Raw genomic sequence first — 15260 nt, 5'->3', positions numbered from 1 at the left:
GTTTTTACTGTATTTTTGATCAAAAAATGCAACCTTGGTGAGTGTGAGAAGCATAAAAAATCTTACAGACCTCAAACATTTGAGCATAAGTATATGTATATATATATATATATATATATATATATATATATATACAGTACAGTCCAAAAGTTTGGAACCACTAAGATTTTTAATGTTTTTAAAAGAAGTTTCGTCTGCTCACCAAGGCTACATTTATTTAATTAAAAATACAGTAAAAAACAGTAATATTGTGAAATATTATTACAATTTAAAATAACTGTTTTCTATTTGAATATATTTCACAAAGTAATTTATTCCTGTGATGGCAAAGCTGAATTTTCAGCATCATTACTCCAGTCTTCAGTGTCACATGATCCTTCAGAAATCATTCTAATATGCTGATCTGCTGCTCAAGAAACATTTAATGTGTACAATTGTACAAAATATTAGTCTGCAATATTTTTTTTCAGGATTATTTGATGAATAGAAAGTTCAAAAGAACAGTGTTTATCTGAAATCTAATCTTTTGTAACATTATAAATGTCTTTACTGCCACTTTTGATTGATTTAATGCATCCTTGCTGAATAAAAGTATTCATTTCTTTCATTTCTTTTCAAAAAAATAAAAATAAAAATTCTTACTGACCCCAAACTTTTGAACGGTAGTGTATAATGCTACAGAAGCTTTGTATTTCAGATAAATGCTGTTCTTTTGAACTTTCTATTCATCAAGGAATCCTGAGAAAAAAGTACACAACTGTTTTCAACATTGAAAATAATCATAAATGTTTATTGAGCAGCAAATCAGCATATTAGAATGATTTCTGAAGGATCATGTGACACTGAAGACTGGAGTAACGATGCTGAAAATTCAGCTTTGCATCACAGGAATAAATTACTTTGTCAAATATATTTAAATAGTACACAGTTATTTTAAATTGTAATAATATTTCACAATATTACTGTTTTTTACTGTATTTTTAATTAAATAAATGTAGCCTTGGTGAGCAGACGAAACTTCTTTTAAAAACATTAAAAATCTTAGTGGTTCCAAACTTTTGGACTGTACTGTATATATATATATATATATATATATATATATATATATATATATATATATATATATATATATATATATATATATATATATATATATATATCGCACGCACGTATAGAGAGAGAGAGGGTGTAAATGTAGACTGTACTGTATATGCATTAGCTGGACCATAGTTGTCAGCTTAGTTATTTAAATGTAACATTGACAACATTTTGGAGATTTCAGTGTTTCCCCATTCAAGTAGACAGTATCTGTACTGCATGACTGAAAACAGCAGCTAGGGGGATGATGCTAATTTAACTGGTTAAACTGATCAAACAACCTCCCTTAAAAAGTCTGATCACAAGTGTTCAAAAGAGATTCATGTGAATGCCAGGGCCAATGATTCCTCAAGCCCACAACTATTAAAATCCAAAACCACTGCTGTGTCCAGTTCCAAAGACCAAAGAGTTCTGCTGTAGGTACTTCAGATGTGTTATACAGCAGCAGCTAAATCCTCTGTCAGTGTATTTTTGTTGTTGGCTGCGCTAGATGGCAGCAGGTAAACCGTGCCATCAGCGCTGTGCTGTAGTTTGTACTCTTTAGGATTGTAGGAGTTTCCCTGCTCATCTCTCAGCTGTCCGAACACCTCATTGTAAAGATTCTTGAGCTTCTCTTTCATCACACGAAGGTCTCTAGTGTTCCTCTCTTTTTCCTCTTTGCTTTCATCCTTCTCCCTCTTCAGAGCCTCAATCTCGTCTTCGAGATCGACAAGACTATCCAGCTTTCGTTTTCGACAGCTCTGGGCTGCCATTTTATTTTTGCCACGTCTTCGAATGTCTCTGATGAGTGCGTGTTGAGCGTGGTTGAGTTTGCAGGAGCTGATGGCTTCGTTAAATGCTTCCACGGGCAGGTTGATGATGTCATGCACACTAATCGGCAAACTCAACGCTCGGGCTCGCTGTTCATCACGACATGCGCGCCGGACACCTGCAGCTCTGCTTGCGGTTGTGAGATTTGACTGAGGTTCTCTTTGTGAATATTCAGGCGCTGATTCGTTTTGAGTTTGGTGTGGTGAATACGTAGCAGTTTCATACAGTGTTGCCTCTACTGTCTCAGAGTGGAGAGATAAAGACAGCAGATCGGTGTAATCTGATTGGATGCTTTCCAGCTCATCCTTGTCTGATCGGCCGTTGCTTACGGTGTCAGCCGCATAGAGGGACATCTCTAAATCCACAGAGCCAACAGAAGCAGAGTCATCAAAACCCAGAAGAATGCGATGCTCCTCAAATTGTGAAAGCATTTGTGGAGCTTTCCTTCCAGGCACACTATTTAATTGTTCTGGTTCACTGAGTGTGCTAGTATTGATGGTATATGTATTTATATCAGGGCAAAACTCACTCAAGGACGAATCGCTTGAATTTGCTTGGCATTTAGTAAAAATCCCTTGATTCTCTGGGCTACTACAGCTGTAAATTGTGTTTGAAGGTGAAGGTGTAGGATTGCCTGGATCTGAGAATGTCTGTATGCATGTTTCCAAGACTTCTAATGGGTCAGAGGGCATGCATGATAAAGGCTGAGCAACTTCAAAAGAGTCTGATATTGTCTGTGTGAGTTCACCGATGTCACATAATTCATCTGTTGAGTTTTCCCTCTGTGGCTCTGGCAGGTTGTGGTGGCAGATTTCAGTGATATCCTCTAAGGGCAAATTTGAGCCCTCATACTCCAAGACATCCAGATAATACTAACAGAGAAACAAAACAGTATATTAAATACATACAATAATAGGCATATTTAAATAATTTTATGTGAAGAAAAACTTTATTCTGATCATTTACGATGAGGCATGATATAGACAACTCATCAAACATTTAAACTTTGATAAAACTTGTTAATTACAAGTACGGAAGAGGATTAGGGCCAAGCAATAATAAAAAAATAAAACCATCTCGAGATTAAAGTTGTTAAATTTAGAGAAAAAATTTGTTAAATTTAGAGAAAAAAGTCAAAATAAAATGTTGAGAATAAACTCGTTAAATTACGAGAAAAAACTCGTTAAATTTCGAGAAAAAGGTCGAGAAAAAAGTTGAAATAAAATGTTGAGAATAAACTCGTTAAATTACGAGAAAAAACTCGTTAAATTTCGAGAAAAAGGTCGAGAAAAAAGTTGAAATAAAATGTTGAGAATAAACTCGTTAAATTACGAGAAAAAAGTCGTTAAATTTCAAGAAGAAAAGTCGTTAAATTACGAGAACAAATTTGTTAAATTATGAATTTGTTCTCATAATTTAATGACTTTTTTCTCATAATTTAATGACTTTATTCTCAACATTTTATCTTGACTTTTTTCTCGAAATTTAACGAGTTTTTTCTCGTAATTTAACGAGTTCATTCTCAACATTTTATTTCAACTTTTTTCTCGAAATTTAACGAGTTTTTTCTCAAAATTTAACAACTTTAATCTCGAGATGGTTTTATTTTTTTTATTGCTTGGCCCTAATCCTCTTCCATATACAAGACATTTTTTTACTTGTATTAAAAAAATATTACATTTATTTGATAAATTGCGTATTATTCATCTGGCCACTAAAATGTCATTACGATCACAAGTTCAGTATGGAGAAGGCTAAAAAAAAGTACCACAAAGAGTACCACAAGGCTCAGTACTAGGACTGTTGCTTTTCACTTTGTTAATTCTACCCTTGGGAGATATCATCAGGAAGCATGGCATTAGTTTTCACTGTTACGCTGATGATACCCAGCTCTATATTTCTTCACACCCTGACGAAACATACCAATTCACAAAATTAACGGAATGCACAGTTGATATAAAAAACTGGATGACTAGTATTTCATAATACAACTACATAATAACCTAAAAAACTGTCTAACACTTGATGGCTGCACTGTCAAGTCTTTGATGTCAGTTAGGAATCTAGGTGTGCTCTTTGATACCAATCTTTCATTTGAAAGCCACATTTCTAGCATTTGTAAAACTGTATTTTTCCATCTTAAAAATATATCTAAATTATGACATATGCTCTCAATGCCAAATGAAGAAAAGTTAGTTCATGCGTTCATGACATCAAGGCTAGATTACTGTAATGCTCTACTGGGTGGTTGCCCTGCACGCTTAATAAACAAACTCCAGCTGGTCCAATATGCAGCAGTTAGAGTTCTTACTAGAACTAGAAAGTATGACCGTATTGGCCCGGTTCTGTCAACACTGCATTGGCTCCCTATTAAACACTGCACACATTTTAAAATCTTGCTAATTACTTACAAAGCACTAAATGGTTCAGTACTTGAGCGAGCTCCTAATGCATTATATGGGTCATTATAGTCTATTGCAATCTCAAAATTCTGGCCAGTTGGTAATACCTAGAATATCAAAATCAACTGCAAGCAGGAGATCCTTATCCAATTTAGCACCCAAACTCTAGAACAGTCTTTCTAGCCTTGTTCGGGAAGCAGACAAACTCTGTCAGTTTAAATCTAGACAAAAAACACATCTCTTTAACCTGGCATACACATAACACATTATCAGATTTCTATAATTCAAATCCTTTAAAGGATTGTTAGGCTGCATAAATTAGGTCAACCAGAACCAGGAACACTTCCCATAGCACCCTGTGTTACATCATAAAAAGAATGGCATCTACACTAATATTAGTCTCTCTGTTTATCCTAAAGTTACCGTAGTCAGCCGGATCCAGATCAGATGGTGGACCTGCACCTAGACAAGACCACAACACAGCCCTGAATGTCAGCAGAGACCGTGTCTACTAGAACAATCCCCTGTGAAGACCTCATCGACACGACAGCCATCGGCACAGATCCTCAGCAAAGACCACAAGAACCAGACAAGTCTTCTGCACAGACCTCTATGGCACGCTTCGTCTCCAAACCAGCGTGATGAATACGATCTTCAAGCAGAAGGAACTGGATGAAATATTTTGAATGCTATTGATCCACAATCTGATTTTTGACTTGTGATGCAACCTAAATCGTAATCACACCGTGTTCGTCCGTTGGCCAGAGGAGAACTACCCCCCGACTGAGCCTGGATTCTCCCAAGATTTTTTCTCCATTTCTGTCACCTGATGGAGTTTGGGTTCCTTGCCACTGTCGCCTCTGGCTTGCTTAGTTGGGGACACTTAATATTCAACAATATTATTGATTTGACTACACTGACACTATTGGATGAGAACTGAACTGAGCCGGACAAAGACATCACTGTTTTCTCTAGAGCTGCTTTATAGATCAAATGAACTGAATCAACACTGTACTGACTTCAGCTGGACAATGACACTAATTTCTTTTAGAGCTGCTGTACAGTCGAAATGAACTGTTTGCATCATTGAATCATTTTCCTGTTATCACTGTAAAGATGCTTTGAAACAATCTGTATTGTATAAAGCAATATATAAATAAAGGTGACTTGCCTCGGCTTGTACATGATAAACTAAATTACATACACTACCTTTCAAAGGTTTAGGGTCAGTAACATTTATTTGATCAAAAGACATTTACAAAATCTTTATCTTCTAAATAAATGATGTTCTTTTGAACTTTCTATTCATTAATGACTAACTTATTATGGCTAATAAGTACATTACAGTTCAAAGGTTTGGGCTTTTGATTCAGCTTTGATCACAGTAATAAATAACATTTTAAAATATACTACATTATAAAACAGTTAATTTGAATTGTAATAATATTTCAGAATATTACTGTTTTTACCTGCCAATTACCCAACGATCCATGCTAGACTTTGAGAAGCAGGACTGTGTGGGCTGTGGGTGACATGTGAGACAAAGTCATCCCAGAGATGATTCTGATATCAGAACGCTATTTAAGTGATAATAGGGACATTACCTGCATGCTATTCCATGAAAAATGTAAACATTAACTCACTGTATCTCAGATAAGCACATACCTCAAACTAATTACTATTGCTTTTTAATTTTACTGATTAGATATATGGTATTATTATATTAATTTTTACCTAAATATATTGAACAGCTAATAAATTAAGAGGAGTTTGAAACTAGATACTTTGATGTTAATTACATCATTTAAATTTATAAAAACAATTACCCCTCACTTCACAGCCGAGACAATTTTTTTGTACTTTTCTCTTAATTATAAAATAAATTATAATTTATTTATAAAGCACATTTAAAATATACAAAGGTTGAGCCAAAGTTACTATTTAGAAAAAATAATAAATATTATAATAATATAAGAATAGAAATATTCTATGTATGTTAGCTAGCAGTGACAGTACAAGCATCTGTCAAACATGTTAGCGTTTAATCATTTAATACACAATTATTAAATGCTCACTCTTTTTTCTAAGGCAGAGGGGGAGCTCTATTAAGCATGTGATTTTATAATTACCACAGAACCTGTTACAATTACTACTAGGTAACTTAAATCTAATGTTACTATGTCTGTAAATCTGCAGTTGCCGAGAAAGAAAATGTATTCAGGCATGTCTGTGCGTGTCTTTCTGTATTGTGTGCATAAGCACCTGTAAGTCTGGCAGTGACAGCAGTTCACTAAAAGCCTGCTCCTGAGAAGGAGGCTTCTGAGACTTGGAGAATAGCAGGGCAGATAGCAGGGGATTCTGGGTAACGGGTGAATGCTGAGTAGACACTCTCGAGGGCAACGTCTCTGAGAAGGGCACAGCCTAAAACATAGTGAAAATAACTCGGTAAGCAACACTAAACAATAGAATGTGTAGGTGTGTGCGCAGATGCTATTTTGAGAAACAATTTTGAGGTTTTCTGTATTAATTAAGGGGTGCACAGTGTTTATTTGTTTACATGTGTAGTTAATGAAATGGTTACCTGGGAGTTTACAGATGAAGGACTAGGCAAAAACTCTCCGGTCTCTTTGTCAAGTTTCTGTAACCTTTGCATTATTCTTTCAAGCTCTCTCTCGCTTTTCAACTCTCTTTCTCTTGCTCTCATGGTCTCCTCCTTCTGCCGAAGGCATCCATCAAAGATCTCTCGCTCCACCCCCAAATCGACATCCTGCCTCCATAAAATATCAATCAAATCCTAAACAGAAAGACATAATGTAAAACAGACAATTTACCGTGTTTGTATGTGGCCGTGCACAGTCATATTACAAAAAGAGTATGTTTGCATAAACTTTCTGTGAACTCTCACAGTATCAGTCATGTTTTTGTACGTGATTTGCATTCACATTCATTTGCTTGGCAGGTGCACCTTCTTACCAAATACACCTGTAAACTGGTCATATGAGTGCATCAGGTTGGTGTAGGATGATAGAACAATAAACGCTATCAATCAAGGTGGATCATTATATTTTATGAATACAGTAAAGCATGCTTTGATTTAACCTTGTCAAAAACAATCAAACCGAACAACATATCAGACAGTGGTTCTCAACCAGGGAGCAACTTCGGATGAGGAACTCAAGATGACTTAAAGGGGACCTATAATGCCACTTTTACAAGATGTAATGTAAGTCTCTGGTGTCCCCAGAATGTGTCTGTAAGGTTTCAGCTCAAAATACCCCACAGATCATTTATTATAGCTTGTTAAATTTGCCCCTATTCGGGTGTGAGCAAAACGCACTGTTTTTGTGTGTGTCCCTTTAAATGCAAATGAGCTGCTGCTCCCCGCCCCCTTTCCAATAGAGGGCGGAGCTTTAACAGCTCACGCTTCGGTTGCTCAACAACAACAAAGCTGGAGAATCTCACGCAGTCAAATTGACAATCGTCAGTAACGGTGTTCAGCCTTACATTGTTCAAACCGGAGTCGACACTGATGGAGAGACTCAGGAAGAAGTTACAACTTTTAAAATGTAATTGGACGTTTCTGAATGGTTAGTGGATAAATTTATGTAGTTGCTGTGGAGTTGATTCAACTCATCGACTAGCATGTGCCGTCATGTTAATCTTTTGTGCAAATCCAGCGTTGAATTGACCCTCTTTGTGAAGCAGTCCTGCATAAAATGACGGCATGTCAACAACACTCTACTACAACAATTCTTTTGAACAATTCTTCTCTAATTTTGGGGTTTGTGATATCACTAACCCAGGAAGAACCTCATTGTAGTCCCTACCAAATGTTTGTTGTAGTCCTTAAAGGATTAGTCCACTTTCAAATAAAATTTTCCTGATAATTTACTCACCCCCATGTCAAGATGTTCATGTCTTTCTTTCTTCAGTCGAAAAGAAATTAAGGTTTTTGATGAAAACATTCCAGGATTTTTCTCCATATAGTGGACTTCAATGGCCTCCAAATGGTTGAAGAGTAAAAGTCAAAATTACAGTTTCAGTGCAGCTTCAAAGATACCAGATGAGGAATAAGGGTCTTATCTTGCGAAACGATCGGTCATTTTCAAAAAAAAAATAAAAAAAAATACAACTGTATATGATTTATAAACACAAATTATCGCCTTGCATGTGCTTCCGCTTTCCGTATTCTTAAAAAAGCTTACGCCGTATGTCCTACGCCTTCCCTATTCTACTTACGGAAAAAAATTAAACTGCTGCCACGTTCCTTCCGTAAGTTGAATAGGGAAGGCGTAGGACATGACCGATCGTTTCGCAAGATAAGACCCTTATTCCTTGTCTGGTATCTTTAAAGCTGCACTTAAACTGTAATTTTGACCTTCAACTGTTTGGAGGCCATTGAAGTCCATTATAAGGAGAATAATCCTGGAATGTTTTCATCAAAAACCTTCATTTCTTTTTGACTGAAGAAAGAAAGACATGAACATCTTGGATGAAATGGAGGTGAGTAAATTATCAGGAAAATTTTATTTAAAAGTGGACTAATCCTTTAAAAAGTGATTTCTGTAATAGAAAATATCTCCCTTTGCATTGAACTTTGAGCGTTGTAACTTTGCAGATGTTGTTTATGCTCAAACAGCAACATTACACACTAACTAAAGTGAAAAAAGTGAAATCATAATCAAGGACCCCTTTAAAATGACTTAAAACAAGACAAAACAAGGATTAAAATAAGCTAAAACAACTAAAAATTACCCCCTCATTCTTTTAATTTGAAGAACCAGGGTTCCCACTGTTTTGGAAAACCTGTATTACATGAGGTAGGCTGAAAAAGTTAAATTTACAGAATCGTATAACTCCATACGCACTTCTAAAATATTTTAATGGGAATAAATTTTTATCCTTAAAATCTCTATCCTCATCCAGTAAATCACAAACAACTGGAAAGGTTATGGGGCCTTATGATGTTGTTGTGGACAACAACAAGATTGAGAACCCCTGATGTACGATCACTTGTAATCACTCTTTTGATATCATAAAATGGTAATCTGAGAATTTATGAGCCATGATGATTGAATGTATATGGTCAGAGGTTGTGCTGCCACTGAGGGAGCTTATCCACATGATATACGACACAAGACCAATAAAGTGTGACCAAAATGTGTCTCTCTCTACTTTGTTTTCTACTCAAAATAAATATCAATGACATCTGTGGTGCGCACTACAGATGTGGAACTGAAAATAGAAACAGTTCAGATCAGATCAAGGAAGTTCATGTCAGTTCAGATCAGATAAGTTCAGACCAGGCAAGTTCATTCCAGATCAGTTCAGGTAAGGGGTAAATATCTGGCTGGTTATGGCTTGGGTGAGTGGCTCGAAAAACCTGAATGCATGTTAAAAGTTGTACACATGAGCAAAGATGACCGAATTCATACAGCATACTTTTAGGGATCAAGCAGAACAACTGTGTTCGAGATGAATGGCAATGCTAACGGATATCATGTTTCTCCAACAGACCTTTGAGTTCAATTCAGTTTAGTTCATTATAGTTATTTTTCAGCTCATTATATGTTAATTTAGTTCTATAATTTAGTATAGCTGTTCAGAAAGATTTTTTTCCCTTCAGTGAGCAAATAAAATATGACAGTGGCAAAGAAAATAATACCTATGTAGTTTCAACATACTGCAATTTTGTCTTTTTCAATCATACCAGCCCTCTCAGAGAATAACACAGTAGAGAACTACAGCTTGTCATTTACAATAGTTTACAGCTTAATTTGTAATCTATTTTTACTGTCATTTCAATTTACTATCAGTAATAGATATTACCAATTATGTTTACAAAGGGAGAGATAGAGCTGTGCACATTGTACACAACAGTGGCAATGATTAAAATAGTTTCAAGCATATTTTAGCACTATCAGATCTCACAGCTAGTGTAAGTAACCTGAAAGCCATGACACCACGGTCCTCTGAGTGAGTGCACTTTACACAAACAAAACCTGCTAAAGAGCATTTGAAATGGTTCATTTGAGTCGGTCATAAAGGCCTTGAGCTTGTTGCCCTCTCGCTGTAGTCACGCAAGTAAATAAATGCTCCAGATTAAGTAGGAGACTGAGCAACTGCGGAAAATCAATCCATCAGAGACTAAAAGAAAAAAACACCAAAAAAACAGAACAAGAATAACTGGGAGAAAGAAGGTATAAAGGTGAGCTGAGTGAAAGGTGAATACACACGCCTACAGCTGGGTGGTGAATGTAATGATGCAACTGTGTTAAAGAGTAGACAGGCTGATAGAGCCTTGTGTGTATAAAGGACAACAGATTTGTGAATTAACCCTTCTCTCTGGGGCAAATGGCTATCCACCCTGAAACAGTAGTGCGGTAGCGGGTGTGTCTGGATCAGGTGCACAAAGTGAAATGTTTATTTAACCAACCCACTCGCTTGAATTCATGACAGCCAAGACCTCAGCCTCAAAGCTTTCCTGTCCACCACTCCCCATTTTTAGCCTAATATTCATAAAAAAGGATTAATTCGCAAAGTTCTAAAATATGTTCTAATACTATCTTTTTTTAATATTGCTAATGTGCATTTAATTACTTTTTTATACTGTCGCATGAATATAAGGTCCCTATAAGAAATTATGCTAGACCTTCGAGATAACTTTTAACAATTTTGAGCCATTTTTGCAATATTTAAGGTGATTTATCACTGGCAAACAGGTGTACTTCAACACATTAACTGGTAAAAAAAATGATATACACTACCATTTAAACATTGGGGCCAGAATTTTTTTTTTTTTGGAAAGAAGTCTCTTATGCTCACCAAGGCTGCATTTATCTGATCAAATATAAAGTAAAACAGTAAATTTGTGAAATTTTATTTCAATTTAATATTCCTATTTTAATATATTTAAAAAGGAAACTGAATTTTCAGCATCATTACTCCAGTCTTCAGTGTCACATGATCCTTCAGAAATCATTCTAATATGCTGATTTGCTGCTCAGGAAATGTTTATTATCAATTAAAAACAGTTATGCTTTATTTTTATGTGGAAACCTTGAATTTGTCATTTATATTTTTTCACAAAATCTGTATTTTAGCTTTGAATACAGGAATGATTGCTTTCTTAACTGGTTGAATCATGAAATTATAGTTGTTGTTGTTGTTCTTATTTTAGAAAAAAGGTTGTGACACTTCATTTTATATACAGTCAAACCAGAATTTATTCAGACACAATGAAAATTTCATTCATTAATACAGTTTATTCACTATAGTTTAAAATATGACAAGATCTCAGAGTTAAACTATCAGAAAAAAATAATCTTAATTATGTCATTTAACACTTAAGTAAAACATGGTCAGGTCAAAGTGTTTATCAGTTTTTATCAATTTTATTGGTAGTCCACTGTATGAAGAATATATATGAGTATAATATGTCACAGTTTACTTTATTTTGCTATCCTCACTTACATAAATTAACTATAGTGTCCTGCACCCACTAGTAAAAATATATCAAAAATATAAAAAATGTCTGAATAATTTTTGGTTTGACTGTATATATATATATATATATATATATATATATATATATATATATATATATATATATATATATATATAATTTCAGCTTGTAAGCCACTTCTCTTATAATAGGCTACAATTACAGGAAAACCAAACGAGTCCTTGACCTTATCCATCAGCTGCACCAAAGTTTATGGATGTATATATGAATTACATGGTGAATGTTTAACAAAATACAAGCTATTTGGTTTCTCATGAAAGTATTGTTTGTTTGTTTGTTTTTTAACTTACCGAATCATGTTGAAACTGAGCTGAAGGGTCGTCCATGTCTCTTAGCTGATGAAAAGTCTGATGAAGGACTAATTCAAGCAGACGCAAAGCATATTTCTGGATCAAATCTGACGACACGCGTGTGTAACAGATCCCAAATACAGGCAGGACTCGCCCACAATATCCATCAGCCAATCAAACAGAAGATAACAAATTCAGGGACAATCCATCAGCCAATCAAACAGCAGATTCAAAGAAACTCAAAGGAGACATGCATTCATCGCTTTATAACATGTCTTTACAACCTTCTTTACTTATAAATCAAAAATGAAATGGTTGATGTTGATCAAATTTATCCTGAGAAAAGCACAAGAAAAACACATAGGTTTACCTCATTAACATGTAAACTTTTACATAAAAAACTTTAACATAAAAAATTGCTACTCAATTTTACTTTTTAGAATCTACAACTGTAGGCTACCTAAAATAGAATTTAATATAAGTTTAATGATCAAATAAAATCTTATGAGGATGAACCACTCCAAATATTAAACGTGCACAATGTAGCTACATTGCATTTTAAAGTACAACGAAATGCATATAGATTTAAACAGCTTTTAGATGAATCAAACACTGCAGGCTTCGTCTTTCAAGAATTTCTTCCCCCTCAGCTTTCAACACGCCACGAAATGTGACAGGTAGCTGTGATCAGCGCCATGCCCACTCTACCTATGCCAAGGGTACGAGCTCAGAGAAGACTCTCCGACGAGCGCGTTCATGAGTACCCTACACGTTCACGTTTGGCAGCTCCACGTCGACATTCCTTTAGCGACGGGAGAGAGGGGGTCCAGCGATACATTCAGTCTGTTTCGAGGCACAGCCAGGAGAGCCACCGGTCAACCGTAAGGTAAGCAGTCAGTATTAAACTTTCATCAGTGGCTTTGGCCTCTGGTTTATGTTTTTGGACGTGATGCAATAAACTCAGGAAAGCGTGCGTACTAAATTACGTTTGCTTTAGTCAGTTCTTAAAGTGATGCCAGGCTTAAACTACTATACAAAGTAATTTGAGAAGTTTTGGATACAAAACCTGTGCAAAAACACAGATAACTTGTTTAAAATAAGAGCTTAGCTCTTCACAAATTCATTTAGGTTCATTGTAAACATGCTTCTCAAAACTGAACTGGTGAATTTAGATGTTATATATTAGGTGGGAAAATCCATGTATTTGTTTCCATATATTGCATATATACTCCTGGCTGAAAAACTTATTTTTTCCTTGTAATTTATCTTTTTTTCCCCCTTGTAATAGACATTTGCGGTTGTATGAAATAAAACCTCTATTACAGACAGTGTCAAATTATTTAAGGATTTTCTTAAATATTGTTGCAGCAGTTTGAAGTTGCTAATGCATGGAGACACGTCAGCTTATTCTAGAGAGTGGACATAAATTCTAACATGTGTTTTACTTCCCAGGAGCCTCAGAAGCTGATTGGTCCTGAGTGGGCTACCATCTCAACCAAGGCAACTGCAAGCAAACTGACTGAAGCCCGAATGACGGCTGTAAACGTCTGACACGTTTTAAAGACAATTCTACAATTCAAAAACACGAAAATGTATTCACAGGCTTCCTCCGCCAAAGTCGCATTCCCACACATGCACATATGGACACACTTACACAGAGAAACACACACACTCAACCATGGCTCCTCGGGGAAAGTTCTGTGGTCCACTCTGGCTGTGTGAGTGTGTGGTCAGTGCATTACAGAACTTTGCTTTAGAAGCTCCACCCGTCAAATCCGTATTGATCCCTGAGAAAATAAAGGCTTGGTTTTATGAGTTTCATGACTGGTTTGAAGTATATACTGTAAAATGGAATTATATGTTTTTTGTTAATCTAATTTTGTTAGTATTTTAGATGTTGACTTCAGATGAACTTTTCAGATCTGTTAACCGAATTCCTCTACTCCTACTGGTATTCATAGAAATATATAATGATTATGTAGGCTATATTTAGAAATTGAAAACAGCATAATGAAAAATATACAAAAATGAGATGGAGTTATTAAAATGAACAATAGAATTTTTTGATGATATAATAATTCAAATTACCTCCATGGTTAACAGCTTGCAGATTTTGGAACTTACTAAATCTTCTAATGTTTTGAACAAAGTGTTTTTGTTTTTCTTCTTTACCCTGTCAAGCATATTTCACAAGTGTGAAAGTATACCATTTTGTATTCTTGGCATGTAAATTCTGTTGGAACTCACAATGGTTTATATTGCTAAGTGCTGCTGGAACAAAACCGTTTACGGAAAGTTATACTTGTGTGAGTGTATTTTATTTGAAGAAGCCAGTCAGTCTCTCATTGTTGAATGCATGGCGCATAATGTATTTAAGAGTGGCTAAACTCTCACTGTTTTACTCTATTCTGCTGACTATTAGTGTTATTTTTTGAAGCTCTAAAAGGGATAGTTCACCCAAAAATGATAATTCTGTCATCGTTTCCTCCGCCTCAAGTAGTTCCAAAACTGTATAAATTTCTTTGTTCTGCTGAACACAAAGGAAGATATTTGGAAGAATGTTTGTAACCAAGTGGATATCATCCACCATTGACTACCATAACAGGGGAAAAAAATAATAATACTATGGAAGTCAATGACTACCGTCAAATGTCTGGTTACCAACATTCTTCCAAATATCTCCTTTTGTGTTCAACAGCTCAAATGATGACAGAATTTTCATTTTTGAGTGAATTATCCCTTTAAGTGACATAAAAAGTTGCAGTTATTAAGTATTTTGCATTTTATCCAGTATGTCATATTTGGATGCAAAATTCACTAACAACCAATAAACATCATTTTGTAATTTCAACAACTGATATGAATATATTGATATGAATATATTTTTCACTATTTTTTCCTTCACTAGTTAATTTTAAATATTTAATGTAGTCTTTCAATTAACATACAATAATAATAATACTACATGTTTATTAGCCAATGTGGATGTAAAAGGCAATTTTGTAACTGCACCTCGTCATGTGGTAGGCTATTTTTTCACCACCTCTATTTCATGGTGGTTTCAGTCTATTTTAAAGTGGAAAATGGTTTAGGTGAGGTGGCATATTGCACGAAATTTAGGTTAACTGTTAATAC

The 15260-nt window shown here is 35.2% G+C and overlaps 1 protein-coding gene and 1 long non-coding RNA gene across 2 annotated transcripts; one reads left to right on the top strand and one right to left on the bottom strand.

The window, feature by feature from the left end:
* Window positions 1-1123: 1123 nt before the first annotated feature.
* nfe2l2b (nfe2 like bZIP transcription factor 2b) lies at window positions 1124-13013 on the bottom strand. Its single transcript, XM_048200717.1, has 4 exons — window positions 12126-13013; window positions 6892-7104; window positions 6573-6731; window positions 1124-2780 (listed from the first exon to the last, which is right to left on the bottom strand). The coding sequence occupies exons 1-4, from the start codon at window positions 12159-12161 to the stop codon at window positions 1533-1535; spliced, it is 1656 nt and encodes a 551-aa protein (XP_048056674.1). The 5' UTR covers window positions 12162-13013; the 3' UTR covers window positions 1124-1532.
* On the top strand, window positions 12874-14979 carry LOC125274373. Its single transcript, XR_007186244.1, has 2 exons — window positions 12874-13011; window positions 13578-14979. It is a non-coding gene; the product is annotated as an uncharacterized LOC125274373 (long non-coding RNA).
* Window positions 14980-15260: the final 281 nt, after the last annotated feature.

This window comes from Megalobrama amblycephala, linkage group LG8, assembly GCF_018812025.1.
Source record: "Megalobrama amblycephala isolate DHTTF-2021 linkage group LG8, ASM1881202v1, whole genome shotgun sequence".
NCBI lineage: Eukaryota > Metazoa > Chordata > Actinopteri > Cypriniformes > Xenocyprididae > Megalobrama > Megalobrama amblycephala.
This window is presented reverse-complemented; position numbering and strand designations above follow the sequence as displayed.

What these genes read in the sequence shown, in the direction of transcription:
- nfe2l2b (XM_048200717.1), bottom strand. Translation starts at nt 12,161, where the DNA reads ATGGACGACCCTTCAGCTCAGTTTCAACATGATTCG. An exon ending in CTCAGTTTCAACATGATTCG is followed by an intron (nt 7,105 to 12,125) that starts GTAAGTTAAAAA and finishes CTTTCTGTTTAG; the next exon opens with GATTTGATTGATATTTTATG. An exon ending in CTTCATCTGTAAACTCCCAG is followed by an intron (nt 6,732 to 6,891) that starts GTAACCATTTCA and finishes ACTATGTTTTAG; the next exon opens with GCTGTGCCCTTCTCAGAGAC.